Source organism: Poecilia reticulata, chromosome 14 (assembly GCF_904066995.2).
Source record: "Poecilia reticulata chromosome 14, P_reticulata-male-v2, whole genome shotgun sequence".
NCBI lineage: Eukaryota > Metazoa > Chordata > Actinopteri > Cyprinodontiformes > Poeciliidae > Poecilia > Poecilia reticulata.
In genome coordinates, this window is record NC_088843.1 from 16,975,797 (window position 1) to 16,995,191 (window position 19,395).

The 19,395-nt window shown below is 41.5% G+C and overlaps 1 protein-coding gene across 2 annotated transcripts in view; it reads left to right on the top strand.

Annotated features, from left to right (window-relative positions):
• cltca (clathrin, heavy chain a (Hc)) overlaps window positions 1–18,414 on the top strand; it is a 28,899-nt gene extending 10,485 nt beyond the window's left edge. Inside the window, exons 3-31 of one of the 2 annotated variants that reach the window (XM_008428177.3) lie at window positions 2,993–3,261; window positions 4,178–4,339; window positions 4,438–4,551; window positions 4,689–4,862; window positions 6,482–6,679; window positions 6,794–6,994; window positions 7,315–7,467; window positions 7,576–7,698; window positions 8,616–8,753; window positions 8,853–9,017; window positions 9,112–9,292; window positions 9,594–9,757; window positions 10,359–10,484; window positions 10,563–10,705; window positions 10,956–11,190; window positions 11,287–11,409; window positions 11,493–11,638; window positions 12,151–12,334; window positions 12,420–12,612; window positions 12,756–12,913; window positions 12,999–13,271; window positions 13,401–13,718; window positions 13,804–13,935; window positions 14,019–14,129; window positions 14,207–14,377; window positions 14,856–15,077; window positions 15,449–15,469; window positions 16,646–16,721; window positions 17,152–18,414. In XM_008428177.3, coding sequence (XP_008426399.2) covers window positions 2,993–3,261; window positions 4,178–4,339; window positions 4,438–4,551; window positions 4,689–4,862; window positions 6,482–6,679; window positions 6,794–6,994; window positions 7,315–7,467; window positions 7,576–7,698; window positions 8,616–8,753; window positions 8,853–9,017; window positions 9,112–9,292; window positions 9,594–9,757; window positions 10,359–10,484; window positions 10,563–10,705; window positions 10,956–11,190; window positions 11,287–11,409; window positions 11,493–11,638; window positions 12,151–12,334; window positions 12,420–12,612; window positions 12,756–12,913; window positions 12,999–13,271; window positions 13,401–13,718; window positions 13,804–13,935; window positions 14,019–14,129; window positions 14,207–14,377; window positions 14,856–15,077; window positions 15,449–15,469; window positions 16,646–16,721; window positions 17,152–17,285 — 4,808 coding nt within the window. In that variant the 3' untranslated portion in view covers window positions 17,286–18,414. The remainder of the gene's footprint in view (window positions 1–2,992; window positions 3,262–4,177; window positions 4,340–4,437; window positions 4,552–4,688; window positions 4,863–6,481; window positions 6,680–6,793; window positions 6,995–7,314; window positions 7,468–7,575; window positions 7,699–8,615; window positions 8,754–8,852; window positions 9,018–9,111; window positions 9,293–9,593; window positions 9,758–10,358; window positions 10,485–10,562; window positions 10,706–10,955; window positions 11,191–11,286; window positions 11,410–11,492; window positions 11,639–12,150; window positions 12,335–12,419; window positions 12,613–12,755; window positions 12,914–12,998; window positions 13,272–13,400; window positions 13,719–13,803; window positions 13,936–14,018; window positions 14,130–14,206; window positions 14,378–14,855; window positions 15,078–15,448; window positions 15,470–16,645; window positions 16,722–17,151) is intronic. The other variant, XM_008428179.3, reaches the window with a different exon arrangement.
• The last annotated feature ends 981 nt before the right edge of the window (window positions 18,415–19,395 follow it).

Below are 19,395 nucleotides of genomic sequence, written 5' to 3' on the forward strand. Positions count from 1 at the left end.
GGAGGACATTTCTGTCAATTTTTAAACCTTTAACCCAGGTTTGCTCATTGTCTTATCACCTTCAGCAAAAATTATTCGTAAACAGGATTTAGCTTTCACAGCCTTACAGCTTGCTGGCATTCCATCATTTTTATATTCAAAATGATTTAGAACATGTTCATGTGGTATTATGGGTAAGAATTTCATTTTAATCCGCGTTTCCGTTTGAAATCTGCGTGCTTATCCATTTGAAATTGAAATGACACATACTTGTTTTCACTCGTATTCCAGCTGTGCTTAATGTATGTTTTTAACTGAGTTCAGATGCTTTTGTCTATTCCTTTTATAATTATTCTAATATATCGACTCAAACTTGCTTTTAAGTTTAACAGAATTTAGATGTTGGATTCTTGGACTGCCATATCTTGCCAAGTTGATTTTTGATGGCAGTTATGAACAGTGAAGCTGTCCTATAACATTTGATTCAATTTATTTAAAAAAAATTATGATTCTGTGTTCAGATCTACACTTTTTCTTTATAAAGCAATTTAAATTGCAATATTCAAACCAGAAAAACCTGATCTGTAGTTTTGTGGTGGTAAACGTTGTGTAGACACTAAAGCACAGCGGGCCCGAGGACCAGGCTTGAGACCTTTTTTTAAAAAATATAAAAATTTGTGTGGTTTTAGTTTTTAGAAGAGGGGGAAAATAAATTTAAGTCTGACTTAAGAGATCAAACCACAAAGAAAACTGGAAATTGGCATCAACCTGGACAAGCCCAAATACTGCATTTCTAATTGTACCTAGTGTTTAATTTGGTAAAATGTAAGAATTTCAAAATAAAAATGAGGATCTGACATTTTTTAAATAGAATTAAAGTCCTTAATTCCAGGTTCCCCCCAGTGCTTTATAAGCCTGGTGGGCCACCAGGCTTTACTTGTGCCCCACCAAGCTAACATTGCTTTTTTTTTTGTTAAGTCTTTTTAAAATGTTTGCATTTTTTAAGACTTTGTAGTTGGTGTTCAGGGATTAATCTTTCAATAACACAATTATCAAGTGATCATTTCAAATTTCCTGTTGACTTTAAATGTTTTTTTTAACTCAAGCACAACGGATGAATGACTGCTCTGGTGCCCAACCACCAGGCTTAGCAAGTTTTCTGGGGGAAACCTTGAATTTCAATTTCAGACCTTAAATGCTTGTATACACCTACATTTTCAATATTAGGTCCTAAATTTTTAGGGCTTTCATTTAAACTCTTTTATTGATGACTGTTTTGTGGTTAATTTATTTCATGACTTGTACTTCTAATTTGAGTTTTATAAAAAATAACTCAAAACTACAGAGCACAAAACAGGAAACCAATAGGGCCCTGTTAACATTTAGCCCAGACATCCAGCCTTCTAGGCAAACCTTCAGAGCTGTGCTTCATAAACCGGCAAATTAAGATGATTAAAATCTGAATGTTTCTGCTTTATTATTCACCACCAGTTCCCTTAGTGGTTGACCTTTTAATAACAGGGATTTCAGTAGATGGCTTAAAGCAGTCATCAATACAGGAAATGAATCCGAATACTTTCTATAGAAAGGTTGGGTAGCCTAGGTATGTAGGGAAACTTTACACATCCTTACTTGGCTTATTTGTCTTTTAACTGAAATGTGTTGCATGTCATTTATTTGTATAATTTTATGCACAAACCCTACCATGACATTTTCAAATTTACAATGGATAACAAATTACTTTTGTCATATAGTTAAAAAAAAAAAAAAAAAAGTCAAACCGTTGTGTACCATTTAGGGGGAGGACTCTGACACATTATCTGAAGCTTACTGAAAATATAGGGGATAATCAAGTAAATTAACACTAAACAATACACGCAGTACAGAGGATCAGTTTCTAAGCCCCTCGCTGTTTATACATTCTAGCGTCAATCTAGTAAAGACCCTTCTTTCTTTCTGTCTGTTGCCTTCTCTTCAGTGCATCATTTTCATGCGATGCAGTGTGAGCCCTAACCTGTTCATTTAACTACACTTGACGGATTAACACAATGCGTGTGCACAGGGGCAACTTATGATCCCGTTGATGCTTGCTCTCTAAAATGCGGCTGCCTAATCAAGCGGTCCATTCGACAGAACATTTATTCTGATTCTATGGCTTTGTGATGACAAGGTGATCTCGATGGCTGTGAAAATGCATTTGAGTATTTAATAAGCAAACAAATGTTGCACTGCTTTTTAAAAAAATTAAGCTTAAGCTCACTAAATTAATCCCAACTAATATAACACACAGAATTCAGGTGAGTGAACCTTTTGTATATAACATTTTAATGTCTAGTTCCCGGTTTCATAAAAAATGATTCGGCGTTGCGTACCTTTATCAGTTTTTGTCTTCAGGTACAAAACTCTTTTAAAAAGCTTCTTTGGTTTTTCTCTTGTTGTATATTTTTCTTGGTGACGGCTTTTTCACATAATCACAATTACTTCACTTACTGAGAATGAGTCGCACTTCTGGCCAGTTTATTGATTAGTTGATTTCTTAATATCAGAACTTTGTCAGCCAGCAGTGCATCTTAAACTTTTGAAAAGTATGAAATGTGGTAAATTTAGGTAAAATGTAATTTATTTTCTGACATCTTGTAGTAGACATTCCTTAATTAGAACTGAAGCATGCATTTTCTTTCAGTATAAATTTGATTTGCATATTTGCTGTTGGTGTAGCTTCTTTTGGAAGAAGTTGAATCTTTCTTTTTGTTCCCCCCCTCCCCATTTCCTTTTTTTTTTCCTGCTCGTCAATGCTCGTCTTGCTTGATTAGGCGGTTTCCTACTGCAGCATGTTTGGTATCCCCCTGTCTATCACTCCTCCTGCCATCCTTACTCAATGATGCTTAAGATAAAAATTTGGTGTTCCTTTTGCAATAAATCCAACGCGTGTGTGGAATGACGGTGGGAATGCATCAGAAACTCTAACCGTTCTCTTTGGACCTGGCTCCTGCTTTTATCCTCTTCTCCATAGCGGCCAAAACCCTTCAGATCTTTAACATCGAGATGAAGAGCAAGATGAAGGCACACACCATGACGGACGACGTGACTTTCTGGAAGTGGATCTCTCTGAACACGGTTGCTCTTGTGACTGACACCGCTGTTTACCACTGGAGCATGGAGGGCGACTCTCAGCCTGTCAAAGTTTTTGATCGCCACTCCAGCCTGGCAGGCTGCCAGATCATCAACTACCGCACCGACGACAAGCAGAAATGGCTCCTCCTCATTGGTATCTCAGCTCAGGTAATAAGGGTTTTTTTCTTTCTTTTTGGGTGGAGGGTGTATTGGTTAATCCTGGCAATAACGAGAGTAGAGTCAAACAATTTAAAATCTTCCTCCCATATATGCAGTTTGGTAGATTTACAGTACATAAAATACTTTTAGCCAAAAATACTAAAACTTACAAAAGAGCTTTACTCAAAATTATGAATGCACTGATCCACTTTTCTTTTTTCACTTCCGATGTTGACATGAGGTTTAGTATCAGCCAATACTGATACAGAAAAACGGTTCTGAATTGACTTGAAGCATTTTTTTTTTTTTTTTGAACAGACATAAATGTACTGACTTACAAATTTATGTAAATACACCAATAGCTTCACAAGCCTGGTCAAACGGATAACAACACGGCTTTAATTCAGTCAGTTCAATTTGGAGTATAACAGCAAATGTGAAAAACTGACAATATAGTAAATCTATTTTTGTCAGTTTCAAACGTAAAAATAAACTGCAACACTTTCTGCAATTAGGATTTCTAAATATAATGTAAAATAACATGGCATGACATCATTTAGAGCACAAAGCATAGATTTAGACTGAACAGATCTGACCTTGTAGTCCAGGCACATTGTCACAGTACCCAATCAATATCGGGACCAATACAGATATTACAGAACATCTGATTGGTGCATGCCCAGTCAAAATACATTTGAATGGATGTTAAAGGCACAAAAATTGCTCAATTGAATTAAAGTTGTAATCTGAAGAAAAAATAAACTCCTGTAAAACTCACCTTTTCCAATTTGATGCCATTTGTACAATATGTGCAAAAAATAAAATTTAGAAATCTAAACAAGCCATGTCCATTTTGCTTTTTTTTGTTGATCACATTAGATGTTTACCTAAATGTGTTTGTGATTGCACTCGTTTTGTTCTGCAGCAAAACAGAGTGGTGGGAGCCATGCAGCTGTACTCCGTTGAAAGAAAAGTTTCTCAGCCTATCGAAGGCCACGCTGCCAGCTTCGCCCAGTTCAAGATTGAAGGAAACGCGGAAGAGTCAACTTTGTTCTGCTTTGCTGTGAGGGGCCAAGCTGGAGGAAAGGTGATCATTTGCTCACCGTAGTCATATGTGCGAGAAATAAACAATGAAACGATAAATCTCATTAAGCTTTTTATTTTTTTTCCCCCTGCTTGTCCTAGCTGCACATCATTGAGGTGGGAACCCCACCAACTGGTAATCAGCCATTTCCAAAGAAAGCAGTGGATGTCTTCTTTCCTCCTGAAGCACAGAATGACTTTCCCGTCGCCATGCAGGTGTGTTTCATTAAGAACAGCGAAACGAGCATTACTTGACATGCCAGTTTCTGGTACAAATTCTTTTTTTTTTTTTTTTCCCCCTGCTGTTTTGTTTCATTTGAAGGGAGATGGTTTAATTTTGCTTTCTTATGCAGATAAGTGCAAAGCACAATGTGGTTTTCCTCATTACCAAATACGGCTACATCCACCTGTACGACCTGGAGACTGGAACTTGCATCTACATGAACCGCATCAGTGGGGAGACCATCTTCGTCACGGCGCCACATGATGCCACCTCGGGCATTATTGGGGTCAACCGAAAGGGACAGGTAAACTTACCCACCGGTGACTGTCGTATTGATGTTGACCCAGAACACGGGCTCTCAGTCATATTAATGTGACTGTATATTTTTGCTGACTATCTACCGTTCATTATAATATATCAAACAATATATTATACACCCTTCATTTAATTTGCGGCGACGTAAACGAATGTTTGAAACGTTGTGTTGTGGCATGGGCCTCTGAAAGAAGCTCTTGTTTTGTTTGCCATCATGAGGCAAGCTCAGACGCTGCCAGGAGGCGCTCTAAATAATCCATGAGCTAGTGTTTCACACACAGGGAGTGGAGAGGGTTGGATGTTGCCGTGTGTGTAAAGCAGAACCAGCGAGGAGAACTGGATCCTGCCAGCTGATTAATAATGTTCCATTCAGGCCACACACCACATGAATAATTGAGCAGAGGGAGGAAAGTTGATCTGAGTCGTGGCAGACATGCCTGCATGTAGGGGCAGTCGTGTATCTGTGTGTGCACTCCAGTCACGTGGACATGATGCACGGAGGCAGTGATCTGATAGGAAATAGGCCACTGCTTTGGCCTCTAGTGCTAACAGATGCATTGGTTAGCTTAGCAACAAAATCTGGTAATCTGACATCTTTAATGCAACGCTGCAGTGCTACATTCAATCTACAAGGCTCTTTTACATTTAAGTGTCTTACTCATTCCTCATGCTTTTTTATTTTACGCATTACGTCAAAGATTTTAGTACTGCTGGGAAAAGAATGAATAATGGATTATGAGAAATTGTTTTGCCAATTGAAGTTGGAAATCTTTATTGCTGTTTTTCTTTCCTGTATTTGACAGAGTTCAAAATGTTTAGCCTGCTCTGGAGTAACCGGTGTTTTTGAGCTCTACCCTTAAGAGAAAACTGGTAATCTAAGCAGCAGAAACCCAGATAAATCCCAGACGACTATAAAATAATGTGAAAAAGAATTGTGGTGAAAAGCAATAAAAATGCAGTGAGTAGTGAGAACATTTGAAATCCTATGAAATCATGAATAAGCTTAATAATGTTCGGCATCGAGTGCCCTCAGCCTTTCCTTCAGACTCCTTACTGATTTTCCACCTCAGAATCTCCTGTTTTTCTGCCCCTCTTTGCTTTCAATATATTTCTGCTTTACTGTCAGTGAACGTCTTGTGCACTTGATACTACTGCTCGTTACATTTGATACTTGCTGCTCTGTTGTGTATGTTCACTCTAGTATCTGTATTTTTTCCTCTCTGATGAGTAAAATACTTAATCAGTGGGGTATTTTATTCTTGTCCGACTGTTCCCACACAAACATTAGCTCCTGTTCAATCCTCTCTACCCCTTTGTTCCTGCTCCTTTAATTTGACATTTTCTTTCAGTTGCTTGGCCACTTCCAAAAAAACAAATTTAGATTAGCCAATTGTTCCTGGTGATGATTTACAACACCGCTTATAAAGGGAAGGACACTGAGGTTTTAAGCTAAACAAAGTTATTCACATTTCACTTTTTTTCTTTTTTGTCTGAAGTTTCATTTTTGGTTTTCTTTATGGTAGAGGTATGACCTATGCTAATAACTCCAAAACAGTTTTCTTTTTTAGTTGTGCATTTCAGTGGACTTAAAAAAATCTTTTGACCCAGGTGCTGTCTGTCTGCGTGGAAGAAGAAAACATTATTCCATACATCAACAACGTGCTGCAGAATCCAGATCTCGCCCTCCGCCTGGCTGTCCGCAACAACCTGGCTGGAGCTGAGGAGCTCTTTGCACGCAAGTTCAACAATCTGTTTGCTGCTGGCAACTACTCTGAAGCTGCCAAAGTTGCTGCTAATGCACCAAAGGTATTTTTTATTTGTTCTTAAATTTGACTGCAATTATTCCAACGTTTCTTGTGCTAGCCCGCTGTTTTCATCTTGAGTTCCTGTCCGATTCCTTTATTTATTTTCCTCTCTCAGGGAATCCTTCGCACACCGGACACCATCCGCCGCTTCCAGAGCGTTCCCACTCAGCCGGGCCAGACCTCCCCGTTGCTGCAGTACTTTGGTATCCTGTTGGACCAGGGCCAGCTCAACAAGTTTGAGTCCCTGGAGCTTTGCAGACCCGTCCTCCAACAGGGACGAAAGCAGCTTCTGGAGAAGTGGCTGAAGGAAGACAAGGTACTTTAAGCGTTTAGCTCAGCCTGCTCTCACACACACAGGCGTTTCCTGCCACTTCCTGACTTGTTCTGTTTACACAAACGGCTAGCTTGTTTGCAAATGCATGAGATCATCTGATATTTAAGGAATTCATGTACTTCCCTTTAAAACGGGCTCCATCCTGGATTCCTCAACAGTAAATAAATGACTGCTTTGGAATTGAAATGGTTTATCTTTAAATTTAATATCTTAATGGTTTTATATTTCTCCACATTTCCTCCGTTGCATTACAATGTTCTATAGAAATCCAATCTAACTTGGTATGTCACTGTTCATTTCAGTTGGAGTGTTCAGAGGAACTGGGCGATCTGGTGAAGGCGGTGGATCCGACCTTGGCCCTCAGCGTGTATCTGCGGGCGAATGTCCCCAACAAGGTCATTCAGTGCTTTGCAGAGACTGGTCAGTTCCCCAAAATCGTCCTGTATGCCAAAAAGGTACGAAATCTACCTTGGAGTCTAATTAAACCTGATGGATCAAAGTAAGGTTTTATTCTCATTGTATTTAAGGTTTGATTTGATGAGTATTTGTTTTTCGTTTTGAAGGTGGGCTACACCCCGGACTGGATCTTCCTGCTCAGGAACGTGATGCGCATCAACCCAGAGCAAGGCCTGCAGTTTGCACAGATGCTGGTCCAGGATGAAGAGCCATTAGCAGATATCACACAGGTCAGATGGAACTAGTTTTGCCATTTGCACATGAACATATCTGATCTTTAATCTTAACTTGACTTTGAAGTAGAGTGTACCATGTAATCGAGTAACAGTGCAGCAGTAGAATTCGGCTATCCTGTAGTATAAAGGAAATGCACTACTTCCTTTACTTCCTACCTCTGCAGAATCTCTGCAACGCAAACACAAACTGCTGACTTGGCGTTCTGCGTTCCCTGAAGTGCTGTGCAGGCAGATGAAGAGTTTAGAAATAACTTGGTCATGGACACTTTACAGTGTTTTATATCCTGTCATAGTATGTTTGTCTACCTATTCTTTGGACACATGCAAAATATTTTCCAGATGAACACAAAATTATTTTTGGTTCTAAATCTGCTGCTACAATAAAATCTTGGGTAAACTATTTTGTCTTATGTTCTCTTTAAAATCCTTTATGCAGAGCAGGATTTTTTTTTTTTAGTTTCTGAATCTCCTTGCTTGGTGAGATATGAAATGTTCTGAAATAGGCTCCAATATTGTCGTGGAAAAAATTAAGAGTTCTTAGCAGAGTTCATTCAACAAATATTCATAAAATGTGATGGTAAGGTGCTTGAAGGTTGACTGAAGTTGATTTTTTTTTTTTTTAAGATTTATTGTTAGAAATGCAATAGGAATGTTCCCTGAAGTTGATCGTCTTGCAGCCCAGAGTTTGGTGACTGAGGTTGGCATGCATTTAAAACATTTCAAAGGACTTCCAGCAGTTTGTCCTACTAAACCCAGAGGCACACACTACTTTACAATATCTGTTGAAATGTTCTCAATATTTAAATGGATAAAAATGCATTACCTTGTTTAATTAGTGGTAGTTACATATTTTTATCCATCTGTTCTTTTTTTTTTTTTAATAAGATCTCACCTTGTGTCTTTCTGCTCAGATTGTGGACGTTTTCATGGAGTACAACCTGATCCAGCAGTGCACCTCTTTCCTCCTTGACGCTTTAAAGAACAACAGACCGTCAGAAGGGCCGCTGCAGACTCGCCTGTTGGAGATGAACCTCATGCACGCCCCACAGGTGGACCGGTGTTTATACTTTGTAAAAAAAAAATAAATAAAAAATGCTAGGACACCATACAAAAATGTTTTTGTTCTAACTTTTCTGTTGTGCCTGCAGGTTGCTGATGCTATCCTGGGTAACCAGATGTTCACACACTATGACCGCGCTCACATCGCCCAGCTGTGCGAGAAGGCTGGTCTTCTTCAAAGGGCTCTGGAGCACTACACAGACCTGTATGACATAAAGCGTGCTGTGGTGCACACACACCTCCTCAACCCTGAGGTAGAATTCTTTCTTTCCGTCTGTTGGTGTTGTTTTTTTGTTTTGTTTTTTTATCTTTGTATGAACAAAACAAACAAATCCTCTACTACTCCAGTGGCTGGTGAACTTCTTTGGCTCCCTGTCAGTGGAAGATTCAATGGAGTGCCTCAGGGCCATGCTCTCAGCTAACATCCGCCAGAACCTGCAGATCTGCGTCCAGGTGGCGTCCAAGTACCATGAACAGCTCTCCACTCAGTCTCTCACTGAGCTCTTTGAGTCCTTCAAGAGCTTCGAAGGTGAGAACCCGGGCTGATGGCATCCTGTACCGTTACCATCTGCACGCCGTGATTCACTTAGTAAAACATTCAATTTCTTTCACTTTCAGATCTTAACCTATTTTAGTGAGTAGTAGTTCCTCTGTTTCATGCAAATCTTTAAAACCTGCCTCCATCACCTGTAATCGGCATGAGTTGGACAATAGACTCAGTCACACCAGATGAGATCATGGTTGCTCATTTTTATGCTGGTGTCCGATGTATTTAGTGCTTGTAGTCATGGATGCCGTTTATGGACTTAAATTGCCTTTGTGTCCCTCAGGTTTGTTCTACTTCCTGGGCTCCATTGTAAACTTCAGTCAGGATGCCGAAGTCCACTTCAAGTACATCCAAGCTGCCTGCAAGACGGGCCAAATTAAAGAGGTGGAGAGGATCTGCAGAGAGAGCAACTGCTACGACCCGGAGCGCGTCAAGAACTTCCTCAAGGTGAAGTTTTTTTTTTTTTTTTTTTTTACATGTTTTATTTGCATCCATTTTTTATTTTAAATTGTGCGTTAAACAGTCCTGCACACATACATTATAGCTCCACAGGTTAATGATCAGTGTGAACGAACTGGCTCTAAGCAGTTTGCTAGCATTTCTTCTAAATCCTGATGGTGGTGAATTTTCTTTCTCTGCTTTTCTGCTTTGAAATGGCAGGACATGTATCAGGTAAACCTTCCTTTCACCCTTCTCCACCGTACAGGATCCTGATTTGTTTTCCTTTCTCCTTGTGCCTCTTCTCTTGAAACATGGAAATGAAACCTGCCTTTGTATGGAGGCGTATATTTGTATACGCCACATTCCATACACTATATAAATGCAGTATAAGTTATGTAGTGCTAGTCAGTCGGTTGTGCTGTAATTGCAGTCGCTTGTAGCTAGCTAGCAACCTGTGCTTTTGAGTTTTTGAAATCTAACACGTTTTAAGAAAACTAGCACGAAAGGATAAACCCTGTGCTATCAGGTTGGAGTGAATGGAGTTATAGAAGTTGTTGTTCATGTTACAACCTTACTAAAATCTCCCCTTTCAATTTGTGACGCACAGGAAGCCAAACTCACCGACCAGCTGCCGCTCATCATCGTCTGTGATCGCTTTGACTTTGTCCACGACCTCGTCCTCTACCTGTACAGAAACAACTTGCAGAAATACATCGAAATTTATGTCCAGAAGGTGAGAACCACGGCAGCGACGTTTTACCAGCAGCCACAATCCTTGTTTGAGATGCTTACTGTGGGGTTTGTGTGGCAGGTGAACCCCAGCCGTCTCCCAGTCGTCGTCGGCGGCCTCCTGGACGTGGACTGCTCTGAGGACGTCATCAAGAGTCTGATCCTGGTCGTCAGAGGACAGTTCTCCACAGATGAGCTGGTTGCAGAGGTGGAGAAGAGGAACAGGTGCTCTAACGATGCACACATTAGTTTTCTTTACTTGACTCTAAAGATGATTAAAGGAATTCCATGAAGTTATTAGAAGTGGTTCACTTTTTTTTTTTGTTTTTTTTGTTTTTTTTTTAAACCAGGTAAAGCAAAAACTATCGCACTTGAGTTTTGGGTAGAACATGTATACAAACAACGGTGTTTTTATCTTTAATGTAAAATGTATATATTCCATATTATACTCTTGATGTTGTTCTATTTGTCCCAGACTGAAGCTGCTGCTGCCCTGGCTGGAGTCCCGCATCCATGAAGGCTGTGAAGAGCCTGCTACCCACAACGCTCTGGCAAAGATCTACATCGACAGCAACAACAACCCGGAACGCTTCCTGCGTGAAAACCCGTTCTACGACAGCCGTGTGGTGGGAAAGTACTGCGAGAAGAGAGACCCTCACCTAGCCTGCGTGGCCTATGAGCGGGGACAGTGCGACCAGGAGCTCATCAACGTGAGGATTCATTTCATTCATTCTTATCCTGTATCCACACTTTTCTTTTTTTTTTTTACATCGGACATAAATGTTAATTTTCTTTTCTCCCATCAGGTTTGCAATGAGAACTCTCTGTTCAAGAGCCTGTCTCGCTACCTAGTGAGACGCAAAGACGCTGAGCTGTGGGCCAGCGTGTTGCTGGAGAGCAACCCCTACAGACGGCCACTCATCGACCAGGTAGAGTCTGAAGACCTGACTGTAAAACTTCCTTCCTACCTTCTCCTGGTGCTTCTCTCAGACTGCCTTGTTTCTATCCTCAGGTGGTCCAGACGGCTCTGTCAGAAACCCAGGACCCTGAGGAGGTTTCGGTCACTGTCAAAGCCTTCATGACTGCTGACCTGCCCAACGAGCTCATTGAGCTGCTGGAGAAAATCGTGTTGGACAACTCTGTCTTCAGTGAACACAGGTAGGATGTTCTACACCTCAACTGTTAGCCAGGATGTCCACACATCCTTAGAAATTCATGTATATAAAATTAAGGTCTTAAGATGTCTTAAATTAATTAATAAAATGCAATTTGGCCTTAAATACACTAACTACAGGTCCTAAATTTTGTTATGGTGGAACCTTTTAATCTCATATTCAATGCAGTTTTTTTTCTCGCAGGGCTTTTCCTTCAGGCAAGTTTGAGTTGATGTCTTTATTGGGTTATTTAACTCAAAGCATTTGAGGCTACGAGTGACTAGCTGCTAATACACCCTTGATAGCTAAATAGATTTTTATGTCCGTAGTGGATAAGGGCAAGTTTAGCACCAATTTCATACTTTGTGCAGTTGTCACAATAAAAGTCTTAAATTTCCTCATAGTGGTCTTAAATTTGAGTTGGTGAAACCTGCAGAAACCCTGTGATCTCACTGCTTTCAGATTTACTTGACCCAAAAAAGTACTAATTGTTTTTTTTTCCCTCTCTCTGTTCAGGAATCTGCAGAACCTGCTGATCCTGACCGCAATCAAAGCCGACCACACGCGTGTGATGGAATACATTAGCAGGCTGGACAACTACGACGCTCCTGATATCGCAAACATCGCCATCAGCAATGAGCTTTTCGAGGAGGCGTTTGCCATCTTTAAGAAGTTTGACGTTAACACCTCAGCCGTGCAGGTCCGTGTTCTTGAAATCGCATAAATGTTTGCCTTATTAACCAAGGGAGGCTTAATTTCTTTTTCTTTGTTCCCCTCCTCCTCAGGTGCTCATTGAGCACATCGGCAACCTGGACCGGGCCTATGAGTTTGCAGAACGCTGCAACGAGCCTGCTGTGTGGAGCCAGTTGGCCAAGGCTCAGCTCCAGAAGGAGCTGGTTAAAGAAGCCATTGATTCCTACATCAAAGCCGACGACCCGTCTGCGTACATGGAGGTGGTCCAGGCAGCTGATAAGAGCGGTAAGGAAGATCATCTAGAATAAGTAGTCTCACAGAAGCAGCCATGTTAGAACAACCGTTCACTTTCCAGCAGGACAATAAGCCTTTTTTTTTTTTTTTTTTTTTGGGATTAACTTGGCCTATGTAAATATTAATGTTTCCAGGTAACTGGGAGGATCTCGTCAAGTTCCTCCAGATGGCTCGCAAGAAGGCCCGTGAGTCCTACGTGGAGACCGAGCTGATCTTCGCCTTGGCCAAAACCAACCGCCTGGCTGAACTCGAGGAGTTCATCAACGGACCCAACAACGCTCACATCCAGCAGGTCGCCCTCGCTCCGACGCATGGCAGTCTCCCTTCTTTGCCCGATCCACATTTAAACCCCGCATCTTTACACCTTTGTCTTTCAGGTCGGCGACCGCTGCTACGACGAGAAAATGTACGAAGCGGCCAAACTGCTTTACAACAATGTCTCCAACTTCGGCCGCCTGGCTTCCACTCTGGTGCACCTGGGAGAGTATCAAGCTGCCGTGGACGGAGCCCGCAAGGCCAACAGCACCCGCACCTGGAAGGAGGTGTGCTTCGCCTGCGTGGACGGCCAGGAGTTCAGACTGGCCCAGATGTGCGGCCTCCACATAGTGGTGCATGCTGACGAGCTGGAGGAGCTCATCAACTACTACCAGGTGGGTGACATCACACTTATTTAATCTTTATTATGAAAGTGTCCTTATTAGAGATGCACTGATACGATATTATCATCAGCCATGTTTGACCAAAGTAGTCAACCTATCTTTTTGTCACATCTCCCTCAGGATCGCGGCTACTTTGAGGAGTTGATCACCATGTTGGAGGCGGCGCTGGGCCTGGAGCGCGCTCACATGGGCATGTTCACAGAGCTGGCCATCCTGTACTCAAAGTTCAAACCCCAGAAGATGAGGGAGCACCTGGAGCTGTTCTGGTCCCGAGTTAACATCCCAAAGGTGCTGAGAGCGGCAGAGCAGGCGCACCTTTGGGCCGAGCTGGTCTTCCTGTACGACAAGTACGAGGAGTTCGACAACGCCATCATCACCATGATGAATCACCCAACAGACGCCTGGAAGGAGGGCCAGTTCAAAGACATCATCACCAAAGTACGGCTTAGTCGGATTGAGAAATGTCTACATTTTAGTCGTCTTGGAGTGGATTTTCTAAAATCCTTTCAATCATCATGTGTAGGTGGCCAACGTAGAGCTGTACTACAAAGCCGTCCAGTTCTACCTGGAGTTCAAGCCTTTGTTACTGAATGATTTGCTGATGGTGCTCTCCCCTAGACTGGATCACTCTCGTGCTGTAAACTACTTCACTAAGGTACTCTGACGCTGATAAACACTCAAAGGTCCAGCTGTTTGAGTTATATTTGCCATCAATATTGAACACGTGTGTGTTTTCAGGTGAAACAGCTGCCTCTGGTGAAACCTTACCTCCGCTCAGTACAGAACCACAACAACAAATCTGTCAACGAAGCACTTAACAACCTCTTCATCACAGAGGAGGACTATCAGGTGAGTTCAACTGACATCACCCTGTGATTTCTGTTTTTTTTATTTGACTCTTAAACTCTACTTGCTGCTCGTTTCAGGCTCTGAGGACGTCAATAGATGCCTATGACAACTTTGACAACATCTCGCTGGCCCAGCGCCTGGAGAAACACGAGCTGATTGAGTTCAGAAGAATCGCCGCCTACCTCTTCAAAGGCAACAACCGCTGGAAGCAGAGCGTGGAGCTGTGCAAGAAGGACAAGCTCTACAAGGTGCTGCTTCTGCTCTTTCTTCCTGGAACCCTTATACTGACTGTTGGTTTAAAAAAAAACGGCTGCAGCTGATCTAGAACGCTGCTGCTTACGTTCTGACTAAAACCAGGAAGATGAAGCACGTTATCCCACATTTAAGGTCCCTACACTGCCTCTCTGTAGCTCAAAGAATAGACTTTAAAATACTGTTGCTAGTTTATAAATCACTGAATGACTTGATGAAGATCTGCTGTCATATCAACCCTCCAGACCACTTGGGTGTTCTGGTCTGCATCTCCAGAACCAAACATAAAGAGCCGTTTAGTTTTGATGCTCCTTTAATCTGGAACGAACTTCCAGAAAACTGCGTAACCAAAACACGGAGTTTCTACAAGCCGAGGCTAAAAACCCACCCGTTTAGAGTTGCCTTTGATTCATAACTGGGACGATGATGATACAAATAAACTTAGTGAGCTTTTCCACGTCGTCTCTCTGATAGGACGCCATGCAGTATGCGTCGGAGTCCAAAGACGTGGAGCTGGCGGAGGAGCTGCTGGCCTGGTTCCTGCAGGAAAACAAGAGGGAGTGTTTCGCCGCCTGCCTTTTCTCCTGCTACGACCTGCTGCGGCCCGACGTGGTGCTGGAGACCTCCTGGAGGCACAACATCATGGACTTTTCTATGCCATACTTCATTCAGGTCATGAGGGAGTACCTCTCCAAGGTATGAGGGAAGACCTGTGCATTTATCTAATGCAGTTTAAAAAAAAAGATGCACCAATTGGATCAGGTGCTCAGAGTGGGGCAATTTAACTTTGATGCGCTCTGATCCAGTACTGGTAGGTCAAGAACAAATTTGTTTTTTTCTAAAATGCATTAAGACAAAACTCCCATGTTTTTTTTTTGTTTTTTTTTGTTGCTAAATTTTATTTGATTAAAATTTGCTAAATCTGTCTAAAGGTTAGAATTAGCAGATGAGGCCATAAAAAATAAAATCCTGACTGGTGCATCTCTTTAACATGTCAGAACCGCTGTCTTTGAATGAAAGGCAATACTTAATCCTGCTCTCCTGTGCCACGCCTTTTCCCCTCACAGGTTGAAGCGGTTAAGGAAAAGGTGAAAGCTGAACACGGTTTTTGCTCGGGAGATTGCAGCCCTTAGTGTGCATGGTTTTAGCTTTAACATGTTACATCATCGCCTAGGGTTAGTCACTGCAGTGTTTGAAGAAATGTTTCGGTCGCAGAAGAAAACCTCAGAGCTGTAGTGGAGTGCATAAGAAAAAGGGCAGGATGTAATTCTGCTTTCTTGAAAATTCACTTTAACAGTTTATCTATTTAAGGTGTGTTTTTTAACTCTAGAAAGCCTAAAAAGAGTTTTTCTCCCAGTGAGCTAGTGGGAGGTTTTAACATGGGTCTACTGCTAACTAGGACGCATGTCTTGTTGAAACGTAGCAGTAGACAGTTGGAAGCACCTGGACAGCTGGCCTCGCCACACTGCAGCATTGATATGAGCAGCAGTGTGTCTCACCCAGCATGGTACTGCCTCCAGTGACGGCCAGCATCTGTTAATGGGCATGGACCAACTGAATGTGGATGTGAAGATGTTTAGTGGATCGTACTGCTTGTGCTGCTGCTGCTCGTCCTCTTAGGACACGTTTTGCTTTTTGCTGCATCTGACTTGCTGCTTGAAGATTTTTTTTTTATTATTTTTTTTTTTTTTCTGACAAATTTGTTCCTGTGTGTGTGAAGCAGTTTGGAAAATATTTTGACTGTGGTGGTGGTTGGACATCTGTACTTGGTGTTTTATCCACCAGAAAAGGAGACTGGCACAGACTCTTAGAAGCTTTGCTGTTAAAGTTGAACAAAAATGCATGACAATAGGCTCTACTTCACCAATTTCTCCCCCATTTCACCAAGAGTTTGAACTATTGTATACCAATTTCTTTGTTACATTGCGTAATAATGGGAAAACTGTTCACACTCTGTGCTATATTTCTGCAGACAAAAAGTCTGTGGATATTTTAAGCAAAGTCATTTGAGTCATAACGTAATATTGAAGGTTACACTTTGTGTCTACATGACTGTTAGAATCCTTCACTATGAGCTTATCGGTATTTAACACCGAATCTGAGAACCAATCTAAAAATTGAGACAGCCTGGAGGACAATACAAATTATCTAAAATATTTGCTTTGTATTGACTCATTTTCCCATTTCTAGCATGTCGGCTTTTTTTTTATGAATATGCAAAGCATTTAGACTTGGCACTAAATGTTTATTTCTCTGCAATGCAGGTCGACAAGCTTGAAACTTCAGAATCCCTAAGAAAAGAGGAGGAGCAGGCAACAGAGACGCAACCCATCGTCTACGGTAACGGCTGTGACCCCTGTCGACGCGAGCGCCTTACTCAACTCCTGCTAGTCTTTGTTATCCAGGATTTTCAATTAAAATTCAGGCTTTTCCCCAGGAAACCTAGAAAGACTGGTGGTCTCCCAGCAGCCCACTGTGTTTGTTTTAGAAATATTAAGATACAAAAATTCAGAGATGCACGAGCAGGCATCATGATTTAAACCTAGCTTAATATGTCCTTATTGTTACTGGTGAATTAAAAACGCTGTTTAAAGTCAACAAATGACACTTGGCCTGGTGGGGCAAGTAAAGCCTGGTGGCCTGCCAGGCTTTTAATACATTGGGGGGAAACCCTGAAATTTAAAATAAAACAAGTTAGAGTAAAAAAAAAAGATGGATAGTATGTAGTAAATTGAACTGGTTTAGATAAGAGATTTGTTTTGTTTTCCAGGAACACCTCAGCTGATGCTGACAGCAGGCCCCAGCGTCCCCGTGGCCCCACAGCAAGCTTACGGCTACGGCTACCAGGCCCCTGCAGGCTACACTCAGCCAGCAGCTCAGCCAGGCTTCGGCTACGGCATGTGAAGACCCCCCCCACCCCCGCCTGTCCACGTCCAGGCTCCATCCAGCTCCCAACAGTCCTTCACCACACCTTTATTATCGCCTCTCTGCCCTCTAGTAGGAGCGGGGAGATGATGCTGACAAACTATTACTTTTTTTTTTTTTTTTTTTCTTTGAAACTGTCATGAAGGACTCAAGTTTTTTTTTTTTTTTTCAGTTTGTCAAAGATTAAATCAGATTAATTTCCTCACATTCCGTATTGACTAGATTAATTTTCTTGTATTTTATTTGAATGGGGACATGGTTAATGTACAATGGGTGGGCTTGTGAGGAGAGCCATTTCTCTTCTCTCAGATTTATGGTCTGTTGTGAAGCGTCTGATTTTTGCACTCTATAGTGAGAAGATAATGTAGAACCTTTTTCCTGTCGTGTGAGCAGCTTCGTTTTTGTCCCACTGTACAATGCGTTGAATTGTAGTATATTCAGACACCAAAACTTGCTTTGTGTTTGTTTGTTTTTTTTGTTTGTTTTTTCCTTGCAACATCAGACTGCTGCTTTCACGACCATAATCCTGAAACACTACGTTTTACTGGTCCCCCATGCTCTCTCTCCAGGGCTGTTTGGTTGAAGAAAATCTAAGACTATTTTACATACGATGTACAGGAAAGTTTGATTCTTTCCAGAAAAAGCCTATGCAGAAGTCTCTAAACTCAGTTCTTCTCAGAAAACATTTCCATGTGCTTTAACACGGGACCATTCTGCAGACCTGTGTGTGTGACTAACATGCCCCTGTCCTACTCTGCTTTGCATCAGTTTGGTCACTGTTGCCGATCGTGCAGGAGACTTTTTTTTTTTTTTTTTTTCTTTTGCTCCACACTTTCTTGTGTCCCTTTGTGGTGTTGCATTTAATGTTTTCAGTTGACCTACTCATCCAAATCTGAAACTGTCAAAACGTTGGGGGGGTTTGACATTTTTACTAAAGGCTTGCTTGTATACAGAAAAATCAATCATTAACTCCTTATATTCTTATCTAAATTACCTTAGATTTAAATTGTGCACTTACGATACTTGATTGTGCATAATCAGGATCATAATGAATGAAACAGCAGTTTTGTTTCCACTTAAAAAAAATAAAAGGCTTTGTTTGTCAAAAGAGGTGTCCTGCTTTCTTTTTTAGTTTTTCTAACCAGTGTGTTTCCTTTCGTAGCTAATATTTGGTGTGATTCTAGCAATGTGCTCATGAACCCAAACTAGGGATTACTTGTTATCTGATTATTGCCTTATAATACTCTTGGTTTACTATGAGTTTCAAATATAGATGACTCTGGCTTGCAGTTTATAAAAACCTAAAAATCATTGTGCATTGTTGAGCTACTGGAAACTTTGTTCAGTATTTTTATTCAAAGCTTGCATGAATTACTTCATTGATGTGGCATGGAGGAAATCAGCCTGGCGTGTGCAGGAAGTCCACGTTGCTTTGATAGCGGCGTTGTTGGGTTTGGTGTTGCATTTTATATTTTAGATCCCCCGCCCCAGTACACTATAGGTTCTCCTTAAGGTTCTGGTCAAACCGTTATAGTGACCAATGGAGGACATTTTCATGGTCACTCGTAGTTTTTGGTGCCTTGATAGTGTGGACAGGTGCCAAGTCTTGCTGGAAAATGATCATTGTGATAAAGCTAATCGGTAGGAAGAAGCGGGAAGTGCTCTAAAATGTCTAGATCAGTGGTTCTTAACCTTTTTTGAGGTACTGAACCCACCAGTTTCATATGTGCGTTCACTGAACCCTTCTGCAATGATGAATATGATCCCCCCCGCCCCCAAATTCAAGTCATAGGGGTGACCTAGAGGCTAGCTGGGTCACCCCAATCAATCAAATATTATTTGTATAGCACATTTCAGCAGCAAGGCATTTCAAAGTGCTTTACATAATTAAAATAAAAACTGCATGTGTTTTGAGTTGTAGGCTACTTTAACGGTTTCTCCCTTTGCTGTTAAGCACAGCACGAAATTAATATTTACATGTCTAAGTTTGATCACCAAATCTTAAAAGGTAGAGTCTCTGAGAACAGTTTTTCAAAATAGTGTTTTCAGCAAAGTTGAGCTGACTGTCTAGGAACGACCCAAGGTATTT